Source organism: Meleagris gallopavo, chromosome 9, assembly GCF_000146605.3.
Source record: "Meleagris gallopavo isolate NT-WF06-2002-E0010 breed Aviagen turkey brand Nicholas breeding stock chromosome 9, Turkey_5.1, whole genome shotgun sequence".
NCBI classification, from domain to species: Eukaryota; Metazoa; Chordata; class Aves; order Galliformes; family Phasianidae; genus Meleagris; species Meleagris gallopavo.
The window spans coordinates 1,441,445-1,451,201 of record NC_015019.2 but is presented as its reverse complement, the minus strand read 5'-3'; the positions used below and the strand labels follow the sequence as shown (position 1 = coordinate 1,451,201).

Genomic DNA, 9,757 nt, shown 5'->3' with positions numbered 1-9,757 from the left:
GCTGCCCAGGCTCCCACCTGCGGAGTGCGAAGCTGCATCCAAGAGCAACAAGAGCTGCCGACCCCTGCCCAAACCTGGCGAGGAGCAGGACAGTGCCATCCCTTTGAACACAGGTCCATCTCCTCAAACCAGCACTTTGGATGCAAAAGGAGGAAAGGGAAGCCGGACAACCCTTCGAAGAGTCAAGAGCATGAGGAGCCGGAGGCTGACTCCAGTAAGGAGGGCGTTGTGCAGACTGAGGCTCCCCAGGGGAGCTGCAGCCTCAAGCAGTCGGATGCAAAGCCTAAAAACCAAGTGTTAGCTGCATACCTGTCGCACGACGTGCCCGTGGTTGGGCAACAAGCCCTGCGGGTGGTTCCAGAGGTACCTGCAGCACCCGTAGAGAATCAGCACAAGGAGCCAGGCTGTGAAGGCTCCCAGCAGCCTCCAGCTGCAGAGCCCCTCCAGTGCACACATCAGGTGGATCTATGCAGGGTGAAGAAGGAGCGCGTGGAGAGCGATGTGTCGTTGCCTTCGGTGACTTGCTTGCGAGCTGGGGCTGCTCCCCAGGCCTTGGCAGAGGCCAAGCTCACAGCAGCAGGCCAGGTCAAGCAAGAGAGTGGCACACGCTGCAAGTCCAAGCGGCAGCACGACGGCGATGCCAGGCAGGTGCAAAAGAGACTGAAGTGCAAAGCGCAGGATGGCGAGGAGCCCCCGAGCAAATCAGGGAGCCAGAGTGTGCATGGCCGGAAGGTGGGTGAGGTTGGCTGGAGCTGGGGCTATGGGGTCATGGTTGTGAGGCTGGGGGTGAGGCGGGAGCTCTGCTGGGCTAGGACAGCTGAGTGCACGGGGCTTTCTACCCATGCTCTTTGGCGTTGTCTTGCAGTGGATTCACGTCTGAAACATCTGGGTCTGTACGTAACAGAACAAAATGGATCTGGGGTGTCAAAAATGCCGGAGGGCACCAGCATTATGAGTGGGGGTGGTCTTTTGTCCCTCCTCCTTTGCTCCTCCAGCACTGTTAGTCACAAGCTCAAGCTTCAGTCTGTGTCCTCCATTCGCAGTGGCGAAAACACCACGACAATCTGCACGAGCTCAGCAAGCGAGAGGGCCGAAGTGGCCTGGGATCAGTGAGTGATCACAACAGCCTCAGGGTAAAGCGTAAGCGCAGGAGGCCGACGAAGACAGAGTTCCCTTCTCCCGAGCACCGTGGGGACAGCCACGAGGAAGGTACTGCTGTCAAAGGCGGTGTGTTCTCACGGGGTCGGGTTGTGGCAGTTTGGGTTGTGCTAATGCTGTGGGGCCGAGCTGTTGTTGTCCTGAAGCTGAATGGCCTCTGAAGCTGGTGGCTTCCCACTGCAAACTGGGATCCTAACAGAGCTTTCCAGGCCAGCAGATGTGTGAGCAGAGATCTGTGACGTACTTCTCAAAGGGTGGTTTTCCCCGCAGGTTACCTTGAGAAGAAGCCCAAGAACAACTTCCGTGACTTCATCCCAGTGGTGCTGAGCAGTCGGACGCGCAGCCAGTCGGGTGAGTTGGTGCCAAGCACTGGGATAGCCCTGCCAGGAGAACTGGGTGCTTCACCTCATGGGTGGACTATGAGCTTTTCCCTCTTCACGTGGCTCTGTGCCCGTCTTCTGTCCTGCCTGGCGGGGATTTTCCTGTAGATGGCCTTGCCTTTTTTGACACTTGTTTCCACTTTTGTGCAGGAAGCGTTGCTGGCTCTTCTGCTAGCGTGATGGGAGAATGTGATGTGACCAGTCAGGATATTTTACCTTTGCTGGAGGAGGATGAGGAAGAAGAGGAGGAGGAAGAGGAGGAAGAGATATCCTTGAAACGTCGCAAGCTGCGGAAATCCCACCAGGCATCGCGTTATCACAGCCACAGGGCCAGGGACAGGTCTGTGTCTGAGAGGAGCAGCTGTCATGCGAGGAGGAGCCGGGAGCTGCCCTGGAGAGTGGATGCACCCAGGCAGCTGTGGGAGCCCAACGAGGAGGAGGAGGATGACAGCCACATCAAAAGAAAGAAAAGGAGACGACAGAAAAGCCGGAGATACCAGACTGGGGAATATCTGACCGAAAGGGAGGAAGAGCGGGTGGGCTTCCCTCACAGGAGGCGAAAATCCAAAGCAGGTATGACAGGTATGGGCTGGGAAGGGATTTCTGGAACCAGGTCAGGGCCCAAGGCTTTCAGTTTTATTCCCTCTAAAGGATGATGGGGTTTTGTCACTGCAGTAGGGACAGTGATCTTGATGTCCGCAGTCTGGGCTGCTCCGCAGATCAGCCAGGCTTTCTGCAGTTCATTTATGGGCCTCGTGGCCGTGAGTTTGATTCAATCCTTTCTGGTCCCGCTGATGGCAACTGCCTCCACCACCTCCGGGTGGCAGCAAAGCCCTGAAGTTCCCCCCTTGCTGTGCAGAGCACTTCTTCCTTCCGTGTGTTTTTTAACTGCTCTCTTACTCATTTCATCCAGTGCCCCTAAGTCTTGCTCGACAGGATGGAGTGAACAAGGTTCCTCTATTCAGCTGGTGCACCCTTTTGTGGGTTTGTTGTTGTTTTTTTGCAAGCTTCAGCCACGTCCTTTCAACCATCTCCTCACCAGCCCTTAGTGTCCTTGCTATGGGGTGTTGCTATTTCAGTGAAGCAGAGTGCATGTCCTTGTGTGGTGTGTTGGGTTCTGCAGCTCTGTGTAACGAAAGCAAGAAAGGCTTGGATTTCCCCCGAGGCATCCTGGTGCTTCCCACCTGTCTGCAAGTCAAACTGCAACTTTAAAGTGCAACTTAAGTTAAGGGGAAGGCATGAGAGGGTGAGGCAGGGTCTGCTTTTGTAGGCAGCAGAGTGACTGTTCACGGGTGCCTGGATGTCCTGTCTGTCCAGAGGGTATCCCACAGGGGTCCCACTTGGCCCTGGAGATAGGAGGGGATGCACCGTATGGCAGCACACAGTTAGCAGGCCACTGGGAAGCAGGCTGGGTTCCTTGACTGTTAGAGCTAATGAGAAACCCCAGTGAGTCATGTGGAAATCCCAGAGCTCGGTAGGCTTGGTCTTTCCAGCCCATGCTGTTGTATTTCATGTGCCCACGCTGAGTCCATCCACGATGGAGAAGATTTGCATATTCATTGCATGTGACTCTCTACCACGGGTCTGTGTTTCTGGGTGTGCAGCCAGCAGGGAGCTGAGGTTTGGTTTGACTGGTGGCAAAGGTGTCCTGTACCTACGGAATTTCCTCATTCCCATTTCTCCCGCAGATTTTAGGTACCGAAAGCAGAAGGAGTCAGCGCAGGGTAAAAGCACAGAGCTAAGGCTGAGGAGCAGGCTTTCCCCATCCCCCCGGAAATCTCAAGGACGCCCAGACTTTCGGAACGGCTTCTTCTTGGAGCACTCAGACAGCTCTCCTGTCCAGGAAGAGCTGGAGAAACCATCAGGAAAACGCAAATGTAAAACCAAACACCTGGCAGGGATCTGCGATGAGGGAAAGGTATGGCTTGGACAGACAAGGGGAAAGTGGGTGGGGAGAAATGAGGGTGGCTCCCATCACGTCAGTAAGCCAGGTCAGTGTGTGCCAAGGTTGTCCTGCTTTTTTCTCCAGGTGAAAGGACGCTGGAGCCAGCCCAAAACGCACTCTCCGAAGAAGCCCCAGGACTCGTGGCCTCTCTGTAAATCCCATCGTGTCAGCCCAGGGAGCTCCCCTGAGTTGCCTACAGCCCAGCACATTCCTCCTGAGGCACGACGGCTGATAGTGAACAAAAATGCAGGGGAGACCCTCCTGCAGCGAGCAGCTCGCCTGGGCTACAAGGTGAGCCTCGGTGCTGCTGCCCGCCTCGTGTCCCGTGCTGCCTTGCTTTGGTCTGTGTGTGACCAAGCCTGCCACGCTCTTGTTTCTGTAGGACGTGGTGCTCTATTGCCTGCAGAAAAAGAGCAGCGATGTGAACCATCGTGACAACGCTGGCTACACAGCTCTGCACGAGGCCTGTGCGCGAGGCTGGATCGACATCCTGCACATCCTGCTGGAGCACGGCGCCAACGTGAACTGCAGCGCGCAGGATGGCACGAGGCAAGCCAGGAACACGGGGCACTGAGCAGGGCTTGTGTAGTGGAAATGCTGATTCAGGGCCTGAGGCAGTGATGGAGCAGCTGGTGGGAAGGCAGGGCCAACCCAGGGGAGCTCAGGTGCACGCAATGTACTGAGTGATGGAAGGGATGGAGTCAGGATCCACCCCTGCACAGCCCTCATTTAAGGGTTGGCAGTGGAGGTGAGGGCATCTCTTGCTGGAGATCCCTGCCTACCTGAGCCCTTCCAAATGTAAGCAGCTCTTTTCCTTTATTTCTGCATCTATGGCTGCTGCGTTTGGGCTCGTTCTCATTTGCTTTAGCCAAAGACTTTGCCACCCTGCTATTATCATCCCATTGTAGCATTACAGTGTGCTTTTTGGGAAGAGCTGGTGATCATCACTAGATCTGTCTTATCCCAGAACAGATCCTTTGCTATGCCCTCTTTCCCACTCTCTGCTAACACTCCTATCCTTACAGGCCTGTCCATGATGCCGTAGCCAATGACAACCTGGAAACCATGTGGCTTCTACTCTCCTATGGTGCTGATCCCACTCTGGCCACTTACTCCGGGCAGACAGCTGTGAAGCTTGCCACCAGCGACGTGATGAAGCGCTTCCTCTGTGGTGGGTGCCTGGGGGTGGCTGCATTTCCATCCTTCCTGTGTGGCAGCACACAGGACCACGGGTCCAGGTGTCAGAGGGTTTAAAAGTGCCTGAGCAGCCAATGACTAAGTGATTTTTAGCTCTGTCCTGTGTGTTTTTTGTTTGTTTTTTACTACCCAGTGTCTCTAGACTAGCATAACACTTTCCAGTTAAGATTCAAGTATCTTTCTGTTCTCTACTGTACAGGCAGTGCTTTGGTCACATACCTGAAGTCAGCGTAGTGCAGGAGGGTTGGAGACTCTGTTCAGCAGCATCACTTTCTGGTCCTACTGCATAACCCCAAAAGATATACTTTTGTTGCCACACAATGACGCCATCTGCTCTAAAATGGCTCTACCTATGGGGAAGGGCCATCTCTGATGACTGGCTGAAAGTGAAGCGTGCCCACTTTCTGTACTGTTTAAGTAGAAATGAGATAAGTGTCCTGGCTTTTACATAACAGTGAGGCAAAGACAATTAGAGGAGATGGTGGTTCCCAGGTAGATATGAGACAGAAAATCTCCTATTTCTGAAAAGTCTTATTTGCCACTTATCTGTCAGTGCTCCTGCAGGCTTAACTGTACATGCACCTGTTCTGGATGCAGTCTTGGGTGCAAGAAGACCCTAAGAACCTTGCTTTCCAACCCACATCAGTTGTTTTTCCCCACTGGATTCTATTTCATGTTTTCAGGCCAGAGCCGTGCTGCCTTCTGAGTGAGGGTACCCTTCTTGCAAGTAGGTTGTGGTTCAGATTCTGCCGTAATGCCTAACGTTACAGCAGAGAAAAAGAGCAGCAGAGATGGCATGGCTTACTCAGGATCGATGGATATGTATGCCAGGACTGTGGTGTGGCCAGGAGATAAGCATTAACCCTCAATTCTTCCTCTTCAGATTACCTTTCGGATCTCCAGGGGCGCAGTGACGGAGATCCTCGAACAGCGTGGGACTTCTACAGCAGCTCTGTACTTGGTGAGTGCAGCCAACCTGATTTCACTGACAGCAGCAGAGCAGGAGAAGTGTGTCTGTGAGATGTAACACATCATTCTCTCAGTTCTGTCAGCTTCCCTTCCAAGTCACATCTTAGATATCTTGCCACAGTGCTCCATACTGAGAGTTCCCACTGCTCCTGAAAGGGACTTTTTCTTTGATAAGATGCATTTTTGGATCCTTCTGGACTGTTGTCCACGTGCTTTGATGGACACAACTTCAGGACAGTGTGATCAGAGGGCTGGGGCAGCTATCCTATGAGGACAGGTTGTTGAAACAGTTGGGGTCCTTCAACTTGGAGAAGAGAAGGCTCCGGGGGGCTCTTATTGCAGCCTTCCAGTATCTAAAGGGGCTTTCAGAGGTTCAGTTCTTCCAAGTGTCCCTTCCCATTACATGTCACTGAGGGTGGAGGAGAGACCCTAGACCACTGCTCAATCCGTTTCTATTCTTCAAGGCAGGAAAGCTGTCCACAGTTTCCCTTAGGTCTGCGCATTCCTTGGGGCCAAAAGATAATGAGAAAAATGAGAGTGTGAGATCTCTAAGGTCTGGGTATGGTAAACTCATCAGCCTGATGCCCTTCGTGCTCATGTAGCTCTAGAAACAAAGTGCCACTCCAGGGTTTCTTCTGCATTTGGGACTATAATCAGGACTGCTGTGCCTGATTATCTCTGCCTTACATGGGATAGGATGTCCTTGTTTGTGAGTAGCTCTCACTTGGCTAACAGACAGGGCTGAGATGTTGGACCATATTTAGTCCACGTTGAATGCGTTTAATTCTCTTTTTCCTGGGTTGCACAAGAAATGGGATTTTTTTTTCCAGCCATGGTATTTCAGCTTTGCCCAGCAGTGATCTCAGACCAATATTCACATCCCTTATTTTTGTCCCTTTCTACAGTAACTCTTGAAGATTTAAGCAGCCTGTTTGAACGCACGCCTCCTGTCACCTGCTGTTGTTTCCCTATTAACATTCTTGCTTAGTGCAGTGCATGGATTTTTCTTGGGCAGCACACTTTAAGATATATATATATATATATATATATTTTTAATTATTATTATTTTTTTTTCAGCCTTTTCTTCTGTGCGTTGTGGTGTTGAGTTTTTTTTATTATTCTTTTATTTTGCACAAATGGTTTATTTGCTTCTCAGCACATTTAGTCTGCTTTTCTCTATGGAATCTTATCTCTATTATATTCTGGAAGCTTTTGGAGACATATGAACTCAGCAGAATAAAAACAAGCCCAAGGTTTCTGCAAGCCAAAAATCTATGGGGTGATCCTCCGCAGTCATGCTTGTTGTTGTTCTGTTGTTTTTGTGCTCAGATCTGCTGTGCAGTTGGGTAGCACAGCCTGGCAGCCCATATTTAGACACAGTTCCTGGCACACACCTCAGTAACCTGCTGGCGTTGTTGAGAGTGGGATCTGGGTGGTCAGCAAGGAGAGAGCAGTGCCTTCCTTCATGGGATCTGTCCAGATGAAGCATCTCCTCCATTCTTCTCAAGTGGTGCAGGTTCTCCCAGGCTGCAAAGGAGTGAGGGCTGAGGGCGTTTTGGTGAGCCTGATTCTAGGGTGAGCTTGATCCCTGAAAGGAGTGCCAAGTGGATGTGTCTCATTTTGCAGGCAGTGCTTTGTCTCACGTGGGGATCAGTGTCATCCTTCTCTCCGTGTAAGACTTTTCCTACCCTGTCTGCTCACCAAGGGGAGTTTTCAGGCAGCCCTCTGTGCAGAGCAGCTCTGCACTCGCTCTGAGTTTCTCGGAGATGAGGGGCTGCTGGAAGGAGAGCAGGAGGATGCTGGGACTCAGCAGCTGAATTCATTGTGATGTTGTGGGAATGTGCACATGGGACTGCAGTGGCAGCAGTCTGGTTGGGCAGAGCTGCTCCCCGTGGGATGACGGAGTGAAAGTGTGAGCAACACCAACATCTGTTTTTCTTGTTGCAGAGGGAAAAGACAGCATTGGATGCGATCTTCTGCTCAACCCTCCAGGGAGTTCAGACCAGGAGGAAGAGGAACAGGAACCTGACAACTTCATGTTTGAGTTCTCAGACAAGCCACTGCTGCCCAGCTACAACCTCCAAGTGTCTGTATCTCGGGGGTGGGTATCTTCTCCTGGAATGGAGAGCGTTTGAATGACATTGATGCTACATTGGAGGGGTAGGGTGGGAGGTGCTCGTGAGCCTGGAGGTTGCCCTTCAGGTTGGAGTTAATACGAAATGTTCTTGTATTGAAAAAGCATGCATGCTTGAGGAACTCTGGAGAGCCCAAAGTGACTGCTGGCCAAGGAGACAGGCAGGACAGCGTTTCACGTGTGTTACATTTTTGCCCTGTACATTTCAAATCACTTTCCCAGGGGAGAAAAACACCATCATCTTTATTCTGAAGGTAGAGGCACAGGGCCATGGCTGTAGGGCAGCTGCTGATGGGGCACTTCTTGTGGCTCTCTCTCATACCTCCTCATGATGAAGCACAACATACTTACTTTTAGAAAAATGTTGAGGATAGAAACCACTCTTGCTAAGCCCCACATCAGTGAAGCACGTGGAAGACACCAAGGTGTGATTTGATTCTCAGAGGTCCGTCCCTGAGGCGGTCATCTTGGGAAAGAAATCAGAGTGGGATTTATTTGGCCGTGGGCAGGAAGGGAGCGTTGGGCTGAGATGAACCACCCGGCGCAGCCCTGCAGTGACTGCGGTGCCGGGGGACCGGCTTAGGTTGGCTCTCCTGTGGCGTAGATGTGCTTTGAGAAGCCCCAGCCTGGGATTCGTTGGCAGCTAAAAGCCCTGCTGTGATTGCTGCTGGCTGGGAACGCTGCTGCTGCGTTCCCTCATGCGTGACCTTGCTGTCCTCGCAGGCCCTGCAACTGGTTCCTCTTCTCCGACGTGCTGAAGCGGCTGAAGCTGTCCTCCCGCATCTTCCAGGCCCGCTTCCCACACTTTGAGATTGCCACGTTGCCCAGGGCTGAGTTCCAACGCCAGGTGGCCCTCAGCCAGGTGCTGGCCCAGGACGAGGTGCAGGAGAGCCCCGAGCCGGCGCAGGGTGCTGCAGAGACAGTGGAGCTGGTGCACTATGAGCCCGAGCTGCTGCAGCTGCTGGGCTCTGCGGTGGAATACGAGGCGTGGAGCAGCTGACGGGGGCAGATCGCTCCCTGCATCGTGAGGCAATAATAAGGACCAATGGGAAGCAGCCCTCTTCGAGCCAGCGGCAAGGACCTGAGGCTTCGGCCAGCTGATCTCCTCCCGGCGGTGCCTCGGTGCTGGCTGGGGGGAGAGGACGCTGCCTCCAAGGACTTCCTGGGGTTTCTTTGTGACGAGCAGCAGCGGTCGCGGCTCTGGCAGCCCCATCCAGCAGCGGCAGAGGGAGGCGGACCCTCTCTGTGGGGCGTTGCGGGGCAGCGATCGGCTCAAGTTCTGCTGCAGCGTGGGGCAGTGGGTGCCACCGCCCGTCCCCGCCTGACCCCGTGGAACTGCACCTCTCTGTCTGCCCTCCACCCCACCCCCGATGTCTTCCATAGTATTTATTTAATTAGTATTTAATTTGTTACGTTTCCTTTTGTTTTTGCAGTCTGTATCACTGTGATTATGTGAGCTCCGGGCTATGGGACGAGGGCTTCCTCCGGCCCCTCTCCAGCACTCCCCAGGGCCTGCGCTCCCCTGGAGCACCACCCCGAGCTGCAGAACTGGGGTCTGTGGCTCTGGCACCTCGGCTGAGAGCCTGGGGACGGTCCCACCTCTTAGCATTGGAGCTGGCTTCTGCTGAAGGCGCTCTCGCCCGCTCTGCTCCATCCTCACCAGGCTCCTTCCTGTGTTTCGGTCACACTGCTGCTCCCCGCCCCCCAGCAGCTGTCACAGAGGCAGCCCACACTTCCAGCAGCTCAGCCCGGCTGGGGTCTCTCCCCTCTTGCCCTGCACGGTGTCTGCTCAGCCTTTCCCCCTCCTGTGTCGTTGGGAGCAGTTCTACCGGGGAGAGCAGGCACAGGGCAGGGCTGCTGCGCTCCCGGTAGATGGTACAGTTTTATTGTACAGGTGCTAACAGGACTCTGAGGATGGGACAATCTGTTTTTGTTTCAGGTTGTTTTTTTTTGTTTTTTTTTTTTCCTGTCTCT

At 53.4% G+C, this 9,757-nt stretch overlaps 1 protein-coding gene across 1 annotated transcript; it reads left to right on the top strand.

Annotated features, from left to right (window-relative positions):
- Nucleotides 1-4: 4 nt before the first annotated feature.
- Nucleotides 5-9,734, top strand: LOC100542638 (BCL-6 corepressor-like protein 1; the record flags this gene model as incomplete). The annotated part of the gene is given in 12 exon segments (XM_010715152.2): nt 5-161; nt 164-732; nt 1,044-1,209; nt 1,429-1,509; nt 1,689-2,111; nt 3,227-3,456; nt 3,568-3,774; nt 3,866-4,032; nt 4,509-4,654; nt 5,564-5,641; nt 7,597-7,750; nt 8,507-9,734. Coding segments are annotated over 12 exon segments (2,655 nt in total), but the record flags the coding sequence as incomplete, so codon positions are not given.
- Nucleotides 9,735-9,757: the final 23 nt, after the last annotated feature.